This window comes from Pseudonaja textilis, chromosome 15, assembly GCF_049901715.1.
Source record: "Pseudonaja textilis isolate UNSWEBS1 chromosome 15, rPseTex1.2, whole genome shotgun sequence".
Taxonomy (NCBI): domain Eukaryota; kingdom Metazoa; phylum Chordata; class Lepidosauria; order Squamata; family Elapidae; genus Pseudonaja; species Pseudonaja textilis.
The window spans coordinates 334,670-350,518 of NC_142004.1; the positions used below are offsets into that span (position 1 = coordinate 334,670).

General features: G+C 59.8%; 1 protein-coding gene across 1 annotated transcript; it reads right to left on the reverse strand.

Annotated features, from left to right (window-relative positions):
• Positions 1-2,955: 2,955 nt before the first annotated feature.
• GRK3 (G protein-coupled receptor kinase 3) lies at positions 2,956-13,598 on the reverse strand. Its single transcript, XM_087912939.1, has 20 exons — positions 13,522-13,598; positions 10,375-10,448; positions 9,947-10,048; positions 9,631-9,705; positions 9,273-9,334; positions 8,550-8,601; positions 8,182-8,273; positions 7,512-7,611; positions 7,057-7,135; positions 6,821-6,951; positions 6,386-6,480; positions 6,130-6,237; positions 5,526-6,020; positions 4,943-5,009; positions 4,701-4,796; positions 4,294-4,456; positions 3,925-4,061; positions 3,715-3,828; positions 3,324-3,510; positions 2,956-3,072 (listed from the first exon to the last, which is right to left on the reverse strand). Exons 1-19 carry the CDS (start codon positions 13,583-13,585, stop codon positions 3,349-3,351), a joined length of 2,268 nt encoding a protein of 755 aa, XP_087769065.1. The 5' UTR covers positions 13,586-13,598; the 3' UTR covers positions 2,956-3,072; positions 3,324-3,348.
• Positions 13,599-15,849: the final 2,251 nt, after the last annotated feature.

Below are 15,849 nucleotides of genomic sequence, written 5' to 3' on the forward strand. Positions count from 1 at the left end.
GGAGAGGGACGCAGCCTCAAACAGCACCGCTCAATCGTGCTTAAATGCACACGGCAGAATTGTTGAAAAAGAAACACACGAACCGGATCATCTTTCATCGGTTCACGACGGGAAGATGCGCCACTGCAACGTGTTCAAAGGCGGGGTGGGAATTCCTCTCTAATCCGTTGGCCTGGAGTTGCAAAGTCCTTCCTCTTCTTCTGTCCTCGGGCAATTTTGCTTTGATAAGAATCGCAGAAGTAGAATTTCTCCCGGCACCAGCGGAGCGGCCCTCCTCGGGGCCTTTCTCCATAGCAGAGGGCAGTTGCCTCCTCTGGCTTCTTCGGCCAAGGCTCGGTTCTGCAGATTTCAGAACCAACCCACCCAGCCTGGCAGATCGACAGGCTAAATACCAACACCAAAATCTGGGCCAAGGCCCGGGCGCTCACAAGACACCTGAAGCCAGGCGAAGGCGAAGGAGGGAGATCCTTTTTCTCCAAACTTGTTTTATTGGGAATGGTCGGACAAAGTCAATCCGGTCTGAACAGCAAGTTTATGAAAACTATAATAAAAAGTTAAAGGACGCAACTGGAAAAGGATCCTTGTTATTTAAATAAAGTACAGAAGACGAAGAAAAATTGTACAGGGAATTAAGTAAACCAAGGTGTCCAGACTTAAAAATAAATAACAGAAAAATGCCTCTTTGTTAAAACATAATTCTCAGATTTTTAAAATATAAACGTAACTTAACGTTGTACCAAAATAAAACTTTGATTATTAGTTTAATGCTTTAAAAAAATAACAAATCATTAATATTCAGTAGTGCTAAAACCACATAATATTTACATCATGGAATACAATAGCAGGCACAAAAAATTTTCTATGATCCTTTGGATATGCATACATTTTTCAGGGTTTTTAGATATATTTCTCCCATTTTTTTGTAATACTGAAAGTAAGCAATATAATCTTAAGATGTTTAAAAACGTATATTATCCCAACATTTTTACCAGTTTTTAACTAGAAGTTCTTCTCTCTCTGCAGCACAGTTCAAGGAGAGTATGCATATATCATAATTCAAGGTGGTTAAGGTACTCCAAAACAGATCTCTAACATAGCCGTGCGTTGCCGAGGGGGGGAAAACTGTAAATTGCCTTTTGCCCTCAAGAGAGGCGGCACAGGTGCGCTATGCCTGGAGCCCTTAGCCCTCCCGGCCTGGGTGGCATTGCCAGCCTGGCCCAGATCTCCATCAAGGGCGGGTTGGCAGAGTGTCCCTCAAGACGCTGACTTCACTCTGCCCGGAACGCAAACAAGCTGCAACTGACTACAGGCGGACAAGAGAAGGTGGCAGGATTTTCAAGTAGACCAGGGGGAGGTAATTTTAAGGGGGGGGGGCTTTACAAACCTTCATTTTCAGAACTTATTTCCCATCTTCCACCAATCAAATGCCCCAGCGAAACGCCTTCTTTACTAATTAGCATTAGTAAGTTAATAACAACTGGCATTATTATAATAATTTACCAAATATGCCTCTCTGAGGAATTCTTGACCAACCTCCTGGGCTTTTAAATGCACCCAGACCGCCAGCCCCCAGCCCCCCCCCCACCAATGCATGGGGGGGGAGGTGAAATTGCTTATCCTTTTAAAAAGTAAATAGGCAGCAGCCAATCTGGGATTTCCACACAAAACACAAATTTCTCCGAGAGTTTGGAGTGCTCTGAAGCCCCACCGGTTTAACCCATTTCTCTCAGTTGTCCTTCAGCTGCCTCTGGAATGAACACACACACACACACACACACACACACACACACACCCTAAAATACCTAGGCTAATCTCAACAGCAGCTTAATCTGGGCCACCCTGAGATGATCTGGGCGTTCGGCAGCACAGCCCAGGCCAGTCTCAGCTGGGCAACGTTTTCCGATTCTCTCCAGCCCCTTAAAACCAACCAGCTCACCTCTGGAGGGAGAAAAAGTACCCTTGAAATGTGGCCTCCGAAGCCCAGGGCCCTCCTAAAAGCAGCACCTGATGCCTCCTCTCTGGCGGAGGGGATTCTCCCTTAAGCCGAGCCCGGAGGGGGAGGGGGGAGAGGCCAGCCTGGGGAGGGAGCCCCTGCCTGGATAGTTGCAGGTGGCCAAGGACCCCAGAGCCGCCCCCCCCCGCAATGTTGCCAAATTCTGGGCTGCAGAAGCCCCCCCCTCCGTTCCTTTGCAGCCCCTCCCGGACACAAAAGAGCAGCGGAGGCCGGCGGCTGTGTTACTCGGGCCAGCAGGTGCACAGGTGCAGTTGGGGCGCTGCAGCTCAGGCCTTCTCAGGGCCCCCCCGGGAAGCCCCTTCCCATCCGGTCTGCTATGAAGGGGGGAATCCCAAGCAAAAGGGGGAGGGTGGAGGGGGCCCATCACACCAGCCACCCCCCCTCCCTCAAAGCCTGTTGCTGCTGTTCTAGAGGTGGGGGCCCCTTGCAAGAGCAACTTTTCTGAAGCTTTCAGGCCACAAAACAAGAACCCCGTTGCAGAGCGAGCAGCCAGTCCCACACGGCTCCCCGCCGAAGGGGGTCCCACGTTCGTCTTCCCAAGGGGGGGGAAGGGTTCTTGGGGCCCAGCCTGGCAGGTCCCACAGCTGGCCAAGGCCAGAGGCTCTGAGCCCCGTCCTTCGTTGGCCGCAGGCCAAGCCGCGAGGGGACGGAAGCAGCAGCAGCAGCAGCAGCAGGAAGGGAGGCCCACCTGGTGTGGCCTGCCGGCCGATCCCAGCGTCCACAGGCTCCACGCCAGGTACTGGATTGGCTGAAAGTGTTTTTCTGCAAGTGCCACCGAATCAGGAAAGTCACAATAGCCTCCTCCACTGTGTGGCTCTTGTGTGAGAGGAGGAGGAGGAGGAGGAGGAGGAGGAAGGCAGGCAGGCAGACACACCCACCCACATGCAATCCCACCGTCTCTCCCCCGCCAAGCTCCTACTTGCACCAGTCCTGGCCAAGGCCAACGGAGCAGAGCCCACCGCGGACGCGGGCAGGGTGGGCAGGGCGGCCGGCGAGGGAGGCGGGAGGAGAGTCTGGAGACGCTTTTGCCGAAAAGCAGCAGCAGCAGCAGCACAAAACTGGAAGCCACACAAAGGAGGTCACATTTAGTTGCTCGGCGTGTGTGAAGGACCCCCGTGAGGCTCAGAGGCCTCTCCGGCCAGGTGGGCGCAGCCAGGGAGCCAGCATGGTGCCCCAAGGGTCCAGAGCGCCATCCCTGCCTCCCCGATGCCCGGGCCGGGCGGCTGGGCTCCTCCACGTTGCCCGGCAGAGCTTCTCCCCGCCCAGGCGCTGCCCTTGCAGGGCCCGGCTCTGGGGCAGCAGGGCTTACCAGCCGGTCTCCTCCCCACCAGCCGCTACAGGCCGTTGCTGTTGCTATGGCTCAGCGGGGGCTTGCTGAGCTCCACCCCTGCAGAGCGGGACTTGTTCAGGAACTTGGGGGCCCTTCGCAGCAGCTTCTGGGCCTCCATGAAGGCGTCCGTCAGCTCTTTCTTCCACTGCACAAACTCCGGGTCGCTCTAGGAGGGAGGAAAGGGGGCTTCAGCCCCGCCAGAGAGAGGGCTGGCTCCCCCAGGACAGAGCAGACCCACCACCGGATGCCGCCGCCAGCCCCAAACCGTGGGGGGGGGTAGGGAACAGCCTCACTGACTCCGCAGCTCAACCTCCTGGTGGCGTAAGAGCCGCAAAGCCCCCATCGAAAGGAATAACCCCACCCCGGTTACCTCGCACTGCAGGACGAACTGCTTCCCTCCTTTAATTCGGAGTAGGATGCACCTTTTATCCTTGACCTGCGTCTCCTCCACCGAGAGGATCAGCTCCATCGCCAGCAGGTTTTGCTGAGGGGCGAAAGGAATCCAGAGGTTGCCCCGCCCGGGAGCTGGCAGGGAAGGGCAGGCAGGGGGAGGGGGGGAGGGGAGGGGGTGGCCACTCACCCGGGACTCCCCTTCCCCTCGCCACTCCAGCCGGTTGGGGAAGAGGTAGAAGTAGCGCCGCTGCCACTGCGTCAGGAAGGGGTTGCCCAGCTTCAGCATGTAGCCGTGCATGATGCAGTCCTTCCCCAGAGCGTAATCTGGGGGTGGGGGGGGGGGAGGAAGCTGCCATAAATGGGGAAGACAGAAGGGGCCCCCTGGCTGAGATGGGCTGCCCCTGCCCCCCCGCCCCCAGCTGAAGGAAGGGCCTGCCGGACACTGCCTCCTTGGGGAACACGCAACGGGCCAAGAGGCCCGGCCCTTCCTGGGGAAGAGCTGCGTCCCATGGGCCCACCCTCCCCACGCGGCAGTGGCAGCCAAGCCGAGGGGTACCTTCCTCGTGGCCCAGCTGCTTGTTCTTCGCCCGCTTCCGCAGCTCTGCCTTGTCCGTGTCGGCATTCACCGCCTCGAACACCGTTTCGGCCACTTCCTGCTGCCAACGCTCGGAAATCACCAGGGGAAAATTCTTGTAGAGCTCCTGGTCGTAGTCCAGCAGCTGGCAGGAAGGGAGAGGAGGAAGGACTCACTTCCAGAACCAGCCCCTGGTTTGCAAGCAACAGGCAGGTCGTCTGCAGCACGTTGAGGAGCAAACCAGCCCGCTAGTCCTCCGGAGGCCCCACCCCAGCCTCCATTCCACCCCGCAAGGCGGAGGCTGCCCAGTGCCGTATCCGCCTCCTCCTCCCCTGCCCCTCGGCTTCAGGAGGCAGAGACCTGCGGAGACCCCCCCCACACACACACACCTTGATTCCCTTCGTGTCCTCTTCGTCGAAGGAGCCGATGTCGAAGGCATCTGCTGCGTTGACTTCTCCCCGGGGGGGGACCAGGGGCGGGGGGTACTGGCAAAGGAAGGAGGGCAGAGTTGCCAAGGGGAGTCCGCCCACCCCTCCCCCCGCTTGATCAGAAGCGCCAACAAAAACCAGGCCTCGGCAATTGGGCTCAGGTTCGTTCAGGACCTGGGCTGAAGGGCCACCGCTGGGCTCACCTTTTGCAGGTAAACGTGCTGCCAGTCAATGCCTTGGAAGAAAGGGTGAGCCTTGACCTCCTGGGCACTGCGGGACGAAGCACAATCACCAGCTCAGCTTCACAGCCCTGAAGGCGCACGGCTGCCCGGCCTCCTACCCCGGGTGGCCGCCTTCAGCCCGGCAGTGGGGGAAAGGGGCCGAGGCCAGGGGAAGGGGCAGGAGTGTAGCTACCGCCCAGCCACAACGCAGGGCCGGGATCCCCCTGACAGGCGGCTGCGAGAATATCCGGGCTGGGCAAACCCAGAGCCTCCCTTGGAGTAAGCAGCCTCCGCCCCTGCTGGGACTCCCCCTCGCCCCCCAGCAGGCCCAGCCCAGCCAGAGGAGCCTCTGAAGTGGGAGAGGCTAGACTCACCCCCGGGTGGGGGCAGGGAGAAGGGGCGGCAGTGCAGGCGGGGAGCGGACTTCAAGTTCACTGGAAGCGCCTGCAGGGAAGAGCATCGGGGGGCCCTTGGAAAACAAGCCCAGCGCACTTTAGCCGAGGCGGGGGAAAGAACCGAACGGCCAGCCCCCCCTCCCTCCCCCCCTTTCCCGGGGGGGCCTCACCCGCCACCTTGGCAGCCGAGCCGCTTCGTGGAGTCCCGCTGCAGAAGCCCCTCCAGGAGAGACTGGAGTTCAGGGGAAAAGGAATCCGGCAGCTCCACGTTCTGGGGAGGAAGCACAGACGCTCCAGGAGCCGAACCTGCCCTGCGAGGCGGACCTCCCAAGGGTGGAGCCCCGGGTGCCCCAGGAGGCCCAAAGCCCCTTCCCCAAGGAGGGAGAACGGAAGCCGCAGCTTCAGCGGCTCTGCCGATTTCCTTGGAGGAAAAGCTCCTGGGCCCCAAGGGCCACGGGAGGGAAAGCACCGGCTGCTGCCTGCCCTGTTTCGGCTCCCCCCTTTGGAACTGCTCGGGCGGCTTCCCGGCCAGGAAAGGGGGCCGAGCCCACTTACCACGGTGAGCGTCATGCGGTCGATCTCGTGCTTGTCTTTGGTTTTGTGCTGTCTGAAAGGGCTGTGCCTGCAGGGGGGGGGCAGGGGGAGGAGGAGGAGGAGGGATACAGCTGGGAGGAAAAGCGACGAATCACCCGTCCAAGAAACGTAGCTCCTGCCTCCCCTCCTGCCTCACCGCGGCATCGCGCCCGGGAGCAGCACCCCAGCGCTCCGACTCACCCTCGGAGCAGCTTGAACAACAGGCAGCCCAGGGAGAACCAGTCGGCAGTGCAGTCGTAGGCCGTTCCCTTCTGCAGCACCTCCGGAGCCATGTAGCCGTGGGTCCCCCTGGAAGAGGCACGCGGGCGTGGGAGGGGGGCTGGGCCAACCCCCCAGAAAAGGGCCCCGGGGGAGCTGCCGAGGGGGCTCGGCCCAGGGGGGCTTCCCCGGCAGAGCCCGCCCATCACGCAGGGGCGCCGCGTCCCCACCCACTCACACGCTGGCGTGGGGCTTCTTCTTGGAGAAATCGCAAGCCAGGCCCAGGTCGGAGATCCGCACGTGGCCGTGTTCGTCCAGAAGGATGTTTGCCGGCTGGAGAGAAAGGCACCCGTGACTCTGCCAGGCCAGCAGCCAGGGGGAGCAGCCGGCCAAGGCCAAGGGCAGACGCGGAGGAAGGCACAGCGCCCCCTGCCTGGGACGAAGCTCCGGCCCGAGGAGAGCGGCTCCGTGAAGCCCCAGAAGTGTGCAGGCCTTGCGACCAACCAGCGCTGGCCAGAGAGAGAGCAGAGAAACCCTCACAGCCTCCAGGGCCATCCCGCCGCCTCCTCCCCACTTCCGTTTTGGGCTGTAAGGAGGGGTGCCCCCTTCAGGGACACGGTGCCGGTCGCAGGCAGAGCCCCCGTGCCCTGCCTCGGCCTCCCGGCAGCGTTACCTTCAGGTCCCGGTAGACCACGGAGCGGCTGTGCATGTGTTCCAGTCCCAGGATGATCTCGCTGGCGTAGAAGCGCATCTCCTTCTCCGGAAAGACCCCGTGCTGGGAGAGGTGGTAGTGCAGGTCCCCACCTAGGGCCAAGGGGGCCCAAGCTCAGCGGCAGCTCTCCCGGGCTCAGGCTGTCCTGTGCCCCTGCCCTGCACGGAGGGCCACGGAGAGCCCCCTCGTTCACCTACCATTCATCAAGTCCAGGATGAAGCAGAGCTTGTCGGGCGTGTGGAAGGCATACGTCATGCACACAATGAAAGGACAGTCCTGGGGGGGAGATCGGCACAGTGCAAAGACCCCCTCCAGAGCTCTGGGCCTGACAGAGGCAGAAGCAGCCAGCAGCCATTCCCAGGGGCCCAGGCACCATGCACCCCCGAGAGAGGGGCCCAGGAGACCGACTGGTCAGGCGGCCCTGAGGGAAGCCCCCTGCCCATTTCTCTCCCTGCCTCTCGACAGGCCTGCCCAGCTCCGGACAGACTGACCAAACTGCAGTGGCGGCAGTCCCCCCGTCCTCCCTCCCCCGGATTCCTGCCTTCTCCTGCCACGGGGCTCCAAGGAGGCTGCAGCTTCTCCTCCACGCAGGCCCCTTGTGGATCAGCCACCGTGGGTGAGACCCCCCGCCCCCGACCTGCTTCCCACTCACCCCGGTGCTGACGAGGGAGAGCATGATGCGTTCGTTCAAGGCCAAGGTTTCCCCCTGCTTCATCTTGATCCGCTTCTTATCCAAACATTTCATGGCGTACCTAAAAAGCGGCACAAAGAGGCTGAGGCCACCGCAGGCCATGAAAGGGCAGCGCTGCATCCTCGCTTGCTCCCGGGGGCCTCCTGGGACTCGCTCTGCAATTTGCCGGTTTGTGAATCAAAAGGATTACAGCTGGGGACTTTGCAAGCACAGCAACCGCCCTCTCCCGGCAGAGTTTGGGCTGGCTTGACCTGGCTGGCGGCCCTGCCTGGGGGAGCCCCTCAGAAGCTGCGCACGGCCCCCGTGCCCTTTGCAGGGGCCCGGCGCCCAAGGCTTCGTGCTTCTGGCTGGAAGGGGCAAGTCCATGTGGGCGGCACCTGTGCCACCAGCCTTCCCACAGCTGAGCCACTGATTGCCTTTTAATGCTCTGGGCGTAAAAACTGGGGGGAGGGAAAGGACGGGCCACAAGCCAAACAAGAGGGGAAGATGTCCTTCCAAAGAGAAAACCTTCCTCCAACTTCTGGAGCCCGTGGGGGGGGGCGGCAGGATTAAATGCACAAGGCAGCAACCCCGCACCCCCCTGGGGCTGGGACCGCAGGCGTTTCTCTCATCGTGTTCGCAGACCACTGACATTTTCCCTGTGTCCGCTTTACGGCAGCCGTAGACTTCTCCAAAGCCCCCTCTCCCGATAATCCGATGGACACTGAAGTCATTCATGGTCAGCTGTGGAGAGAAGGTGGGGGGGAGACACAACGTAGGGCCATTCACCCCCTGAGCTGCCCCACTTCCTCCATTTGGGGCCTGAAGGGGGGCTTCTCTGGGGTTACCCCAAGCTGGCACTTAGCGAAAGGATATTCCTGGGCCACACTGGGCCCCCCTAAAGTAGGCGTTGTTCATACAACCCTCAGCGGTGACCTCGCCCGTCCCTGGTTTTATACACCCGCACAGAACATCAGCAAACTGCCAGGAACACGCCTCAAAAGTCAGAAAAATACTCACGTGAATGTTCAGCTCTACGTTTTTCCACTGGCAATATCTCGTAAACTTGTCACTGGACATAAGAGAGAAGGGGGAGAGGTATAGTCCACGACCACAGTAAAAACAAAACTCTCTCCTAAGACGAATTGGAAAAACAAAACCAAGTTCCTGATTTTAAAAAGGCCTCTTGAGTAGCTCCCCTCCCCGCCCCCTCCCCAATCGGGTGTCCTGAAATCAGACCTCTGGCAAAAGTTGTTTATGATGCTGCTTCTTAAAAGGCAGGAGAGATTCCAGTAAAAATTGCTGCCAAAATCACATGAAGCTTCCGTGTTTCCTAATCCCTTAAGATTCTATTTGAAATGCATTTTAAAAAGTGCTGAAATAACTCCTGAGGGGAGGAAAAACTGAACACTGTAATTCAGAGAACTCAACAGCGTTGTTTTTAATTAAAAAACCAGACGGTGCTTCTTTCTGAAGAGACTCTTTGTAGAGCCTCCCCAATACAAGGCAACGGTTACGGTTGTCCGTTCTGCACAGAACCTCAGGGGCCCTGAGAGTTCTGGAAGGGCCCCGCTTTGGAGGAGGTCCACTGAGATTCATTCCTGCATCTTACACCCTCCCAGACCACGCAAAGTATCTCGTCCCCAGCGGCCATTTTCCTCCTTCCTGGCCTGATCCCCAAGGGCCATCAGGCAGGGGAGGGGGGGGGGCTGCAGAGAGGGAAGACCCCCACCCAAGCCCTACCTTTCCAGAAACAGCTGGAAGATGCTTCCTCGCAAGCTGTCACAGATTTCTTCTAAGTAGGGCTATGGGGAGAAAATCCAAGAATATGGCAATTATCCAAACCACGGGCTTCCATACCACAAACCCAAGATTCAAACCAACATCCCCCACTCTGGGGGAACGCTTGGGGCAAGGCCTGAACTGGCTGAGGACGATGGGCTTCAGAATTCGATACATTTTAAGGCTTTGAAATGGGGAAACGCCAATCTAGACTCTGAGTCCATCGAATCTCAGCCCTTCTTCGCTTTCCGCCCAGGGAGTCACATCAGGGTTCCTGCGACGGTCATTCCGCAAAGACACCGTTGGATCTCACGTTCACCTGGAAGAGGGTGAGGGGGACCTGCTTCTTGGCCAGGCGGGTCTGCACGTGACTGACGGCTTGCTTCGAGAAGGCCTGGAGGGAAAAGGCTCGTATTGATCCACTCAGCTCCTTGGGGGACAGAAAACCCCGAAGAACCTCTGCAGGACTGGGGAGCCCCCCTTCACGCTTCCAGGCAGGAGGAGCACAAAAGCCCCCCGCCCCCCTCCGGTCTTAAAGACCAGAAGCAGCACCCGAGCCAAGGGGTCCCAACCACCCCAGCCAAGCAGATTCCCCCCCCCCTTGACTGAGTGGGAGGAGGCAGGCCCATACGCACGTGTGAGCAGGAGAGCAGCTCCTTCATAATGAAGGTGTCGTAGATCTGGCGGCTCCTGATGAGACGCTCCTCCTCAGAGTCCAGTTTCTCGTACTCCTTGATCTGCAAGAGCCAACGGGGCCAAGGGGTTAAGCCCAGGCTTTGCCCAAGGTCCTCCTTACCCACCGGTGGGCAGCGTCCTGGGTCCCGCTGGGGGGGGGGCGGGCCTGCCGAGTGGGAGCGAATCATCCCTCCTCAAAAGACACCTGGCCGCCTGACTCAGGGAGCAACAGGTGAGTGTGGAGGCTCCCTGCTCCTCTGATCGGATTTGCTCGGGGCCTAAATGCACCATTACTCCACCAATTCCTCACATGGTCCAAGACCCTTTTCCTCACTCCAAAAAACCCCTCCAGCTGAGCGGGAGGACCAGGGAGGCCGCACTGCCTCACCTCTTCGTAGAACTTCAGCTGCGGGACGCCTTCGTCGACCTCGCTCTGGCAAAAGTCTCGGAAGAGCAGGAACCCTAGGAGGAGGAGGAGGAGGAGGAGGAGGAGGAGGAGGAGGAGGCAGGCAAGCCAGGGCCACGGGGTGAGAGGAGCAGAAGGGGGAGGCAGCGGGGGCTTCGGTTGGGAGAGAAGTCAGAGCCAGAGGAGCCCAGGAGCTTGGCAGGAGCAGCCCAGCCCCAAAGCGCCTCCCTCCGCAGGAGACCGGGGTGCTACGAAGGAAGGGCTCCCCCCTTGGGAGGGAAGTTGGGACTTGGGAGCGAGGGCTTCTCTAGTGACCCGCCAGGCCACAGCCTTCCCTCTCTCTCTCTCTCTGCATTTGGCCTTGGACTGAAGCAAGGAGGGGGCCCTGCCCATCCTCGCCAAGCACGGGCGGCTGTAGCTTCCAAGGACCACCCAAGGGGGGGATGCTCCCTCCGACCTCTCTTTGGGCGACCGAGAGGAGGTCAGCTCAGGGCATGCCAGGGGAGAGCGACCAACGCTTAATTTGGTTTTCAGCAACGGTCCAACGAAACGGGGCCTCCTGCTCCTTCCTGGCTCAGACCCTCCTGGCACCGTGACCCCAAAGTTCGCCGAGGCTGGAAACAGGCCGTCCGCTGTGGCCGAGGTGACCCGGATCAGGAGGTGGCAGGGCTTGTCCGCCAACCAACCGCCCACCAGCTGCCGAGTCGCCCTGTTCCCCAGGGCGAGAGGCCCGTTCCTATGGCAACCCCTCCTGGGCCATTATCCCCCACGGTGGCAGTCCAGGGGCCTCCCTGGCGCTTTGGCCTCTGGCTGCCCCCCCCCCCAGGTCAGCCAGTACGGCAACAACCTCGAAGGAGCGGCTGAGTCACCCGCTTGGGCAGAGGCGACTCTGCCTCGTGAGTCATGCAGGCCAAGCCCTTCGCTGCACTGGGCCCGCCGGCCGCCAGAGACCAGAGAGCGGCTCCGTTGCGTGAAGAAGCACTGAGGAGGAGAGGAGCCAGCCTGGCGTTTGCTGATGGGCTCAGGGGCAGCCTAAGCTTAGTTTGCAGAGCAAAAGTAAATATTTGTGTGGGAAACGCTGCCTTTCCTTGGCCAGGCTTCTCAACGGAGGCCGGGATCTCTGGGCCAGGATGAACTAATGGTCAGAATCTGCTGCCCTCCCTGGCTGAGCTGTTTCAGGAGTTGCTTTGACTGGGGGTACATAAAATACTCTGACCCCTTTTGATAAAAAAATCCCCTCAGCATTTCTGGTCTCCGGCCTTGGACGCTTATTCGCCCCGCCTGAATTTGTGGGTGGTCTTTTTGGGTTACTCTCCCAAGGTACCGACTGCATATTAATAAACGGAATAATTCGCATGAAAACAGTGCAGCCTCCCCCATCTAAAGTACGAAAACAAGGAACGATTAAACAAGTTAAAATTCAATAAAACAAAACATTACAAGGAAACAAAAGCCACCTCAAAGGGCCCACCCTTTTTCCTAAGACAGGTGAGCCTCCACAGGTGAGGTGTGGAGGACCACAAAGCTCATCGTGACACTCTGGCCCAAGGAACTGGGCTGGTACGAACCCAGCAGTTGGTTCCTTTTTATGGACAGTGGCGGCCTGGGAGGCCTGGACCATTTCGGCCTTCTATGGCCAGGAGAGGAGAGGAGCCGATTAATCAACAGATGAGCCTCGATCTGAGAAGCGAGCGTCCCTTACCAAAATGCCAGGGCTATTTTTAAACATGCTTTAGTTTCACATCTGCTTCCTTCATTTAGCAGCCGTGTCTCCTGCCTTGTTATCCCAGCAGCCAAGCAGGCCTAGAGAAGCCTCCTCGGATGACGCTTCTACCCAGGAGTCAGGGCTCTGTTCTCCGGCTATTGTGTTGCTGGCATTTCTCCCTCCTCTTCCTCCTCGCCTTCAACAAGGCCCAGCCAGAGCCCACGGGTGATGCTACCCAATACAACCCCCCCCAGGGAACACCACAACACGTGCAGCAGCTTCTTCTTCAGCCTTTTCCAGCGGGACGATCCTCTCCCCTGGCCAAGCCAGCAGCAGCCATTTTAAAAGAGGTCACATTTTCAAAACCTCCTTTTAAGAACCCCTTGTGTAAAAAGGGGGGGGGGGATTTAAGTTAAGCACTTTCAGTCACTTTTCACCCTCTGACCCTCGGTGTTTCTCTGTCGCCCAAACAAGCAGCTGCCAAAACCTCGATAAGCAGTTCAAAGTCCAAACCAAGGTTTAACTAATCCTCCTGTGAGCGTCTCCCCTGACCGAAACGAGCATCTTTAGAGACGGTTGGCACACAGAAAACAGCGTCAAGGGCCCCTTTCAAATCCGAGCACCTGGCCTGAGATACTGATCAGGGCTTCGCCTTTTGCAGGCGCCAACCTCAAGGTCCCGTCCCACCGTCAGGCCGTGATTTCTCCAATCCCAATCTAATCATATTGGAACAAGACTGAAATGGGGAAAATCTCCCCTTTGGAAGATTAGCAAACACCGAGAAGCGCCTGGAGCAATTGGCTGGATTATTCACAAAGCCTGCTTAGCGACCTGGCTTTGCAGCCATGACACTCCGGCTCGGCTTCTCTTTGGCGTTGTTTCCACTTCTAAGGGCAAGTCTTTCCCGGGATTTCCACGCCCCTCCACAGAAAGCAACCCCTCAGCCCACCTGGCCCGTCACCCCCACTCGCAGGCAGGCCGTGCCACACGAAGCCCCACACCGCAGGCTCCCCTCTCCAGGAAGTGTCAGCCGCTGCCAGCAAAATCCTGAAGGCGAAGGGCAGGCGAGGGCCCTGCAGCAGAGTTGCCCGCCTGGGAGCGCCATCCTGCTGGCGGAGGCTGTCGAGGGAGCTGCCGTGGCTGGCCAGAGCAGAGTGCCTGAGCCGGGACAGCTGTCCAGCGGCTGCTCTCTCAGCTGCACGAGCGGCTGTGCAGGTTGCTGGCTACCCAGCGAGGCCAAGGCTCAGCCCCCTCGGCAGCTCAGCCCTCCGCAGGCTGGCACCCCCCCTCCCCTGCAGTGCTTGGGGCAGGGCGTTGCTTCTGCTCCCCGGTGGCCCCGGCAGCACAAAGCCAGGGCTTCCCCTCCAACTCGGGTCGGGCCTCGCCCTGCATGACCTGGGACCCCAACTCGCCCCAAGACTTACCGATCTTCTGATTGAAGACCTTGTCGAAGGTCAGCTCTCCCCTGTCCTCCAAATACTTCTGCATGACGCTGCGGATGCTGAAAGGCAGAAAAGGCTCTGGAAGAACGAAAGGCCAGAGCTGTGTGAGCGGAGCCCCGTCTGGCTAACTGGGCCGCCAGACCCCCACCTGGGCTCCCTCCCTAGGCCTCGTGGGCAGAGACTTTGTGGGGTGGCCGGGGATCCTCTCCAGGGGTGGGATTCAACCAGTGTTTCTACCGTTTTGGTCAGGGTGCGTGTTGCTGAAGACAAATAAGCCACGCAACGCGGTGGTTCTTTCCGCGGCCTTCTCCGGGCCGGAGCCTGCGACGGTTTGCAGTGCTCCAGCAGGAAGCCACCACTTCTCTCCCCAGGCAGCGGTGGGTGCCAGCCAGGGAATCTGCAAGGGGCCTTCCGGCTCCAGGTAGCAGACCTCAGCCACTTCAAGGGGCAACGACTGCCGTGGTCTGACCTGATGCAGCCCCTTTGCAACTCCAGCCACGTGCCGAGCACTGGGCCGCGTCTCGGCCAGTCTGAAAGGCACCTGAGACCAGAGGCCTTCCCTGAAGGGCGGTTTGCTCCTCCCCGCAGCCCCAGCTGGCCTGAGAGGCTCTCCCAGGGAAGGGTCTTTCTCGCTCTCCTTAAGGAGCGTCCGTAGCCTGCTAAAGGCCGCTGGTCCCCATGTGGAGTGGCGGGAGAGCAGCGGTCAGGGAGGAAGAGCATTTTTCTCCTTTGAATCCTTCGATTCCTCCCGGCGAGACTCGACTCTGCGGCTCGAACACAAACATCACCAGCTACACACTGTGAGGAAGTGGTTTGCTTCCCTTCATCATGGGGGTAAAACGCTTTCTCAGCTTGCAGCTGTAAGTGCTTTCCTCCTTCATCCACACGAGGTTGCATTAGGCAGGAGGAGCAAAGTCAATTAAGGCTGCATCTCCCGCATTAATCCCCCCCCCCCGACGTGCCCCAGGGGAGCCCTAAGTGGGCGCCTGACTCCCCTCTTCCCTGCAACCCCCCTCCCCCCACACACGCTGCCTCTCAGAGAGTGTAGAGAAACAAACTGAGAGCAGGCATTTCAGCCCACAACAACCAAACCCATCCTGACCCCCAATTCTTCAGCAGGTGAGGGGGTCCTTCCCAGCCCCCACTCTTGGGGCCTCCCCACCAGAAGGCAGGTGCTGCCATGGACAGGCTGAAGTCGTGTCCCGTCCCCCCCACCCGCCGCATCAAGGAATGCCCACCGTTCCTAGCCCTGGTCTCGCTGGCCAAGTGACAGCCAGCCTGCCATACCTTTGGATGCCCGTTTAATAGACATTATTTTTAAAAGCCACAGAAGAACTCCTGTTCCGCTGATTGGCAAGACAAAAAAAGCGACCCAGGGCTCTTGCTGCAGAAAATATCCACCATACAGGTGGGACCTTGTGTCTGAGTGGAGTTTAGAACCCCCCCCAGCCTCCTTCCTTCCTTTCTTGATGAGAGCCAGCCAGGAGACGCTCACCTGCGTCTCTCAACCTCGGCCACTTGAAGCTGTGCGGACTTCAACTCCCAGAATCCCCCAGTCCTTGCCTCTGCTGTTCCTGGTCAAGCAGCCCCTGGAGGGATTCTCCGGGGCCACAGAGCCCGAGGCTGGCTTGAGGAAGGGCCCCCCAGGGCTCATCCCACAGTTCAGCCATTCGGGGTTCTTTGGGAGAGGAAACAGGCCGGGCAGCAGCTTCAGCCAACTGGTCCCCTGCAGTGCAACCTGGGGCCCTGGCACAGGCCCCCCACGGGAGCCCCCTTGATCCCAACCCCTTCTGGGCAACCCCTGAGGGCCAGAGGGGGAGTTCCTGGGGGGCTGCAGTTCAACAAGGCCCACAGAGCTTGGGGGCTTTTTGAAGGGCCAGAAGGGGGCGTTTTTGCTCCTCGTGGGCGGGGGGTGAAGGGTGCCTGGATGGGGGCGGGAAAGATGCTGTTGCTTCGACTTGAGGAGGGGCTGCCGGCCCTCCCCTCCTCCTCCCTGCTGGCACCAGAGGCGGCAAGATGGAGGCCGCGGGGAGGGGGCAGAGGGGGTCTCCGAAGGGCCCGAGGCCTCCCCTGCCCTCCCTTGGCGACCCCCGACCCGGAAGCCCGCCCCCGCGGCCCTGCCCGCCGCCCCGCCGCTCGGGGCCGCCTCACCTGGGCTCCGGCAGGGCGAGCTTCTTGCTGGCGCGGGCCGCGGGGAGCTGCGGCTCTTCTCCATGGCCATGAGGTAGCTGACGTCCGCCAACACCGCCTCCAGGTCTGCCATCTTGGCGGGGCCCGCGGGGCCCGGGGCCACCCAACGCCGCCCGGCTA

Bases quoted from the DNA above. Each gene is read 5' to 3' on its own strand.
- GRK3 (XM_087912939.1), bottom strand. From the start codon at position 13,585: ATGCAGAAGTATTTGGAGGACAGGGGAGAGCTGACCTTCGACAAGGTC. The intron at 8,602-9,272 runs GTAGGGCTTGGG...TCTTATGTCCAG, and splicing joins TTCCAGCTGTTTCTGGAAAG to TGACAAGTTTACGAGATATT. The intron at 8,274-8,549 runs GTGAGTATTTTT...TTCTCTCCACAG, and splicing joins ACGTAGAGCTGAACATTCAC to CTGACCATGAATGACTTCAG.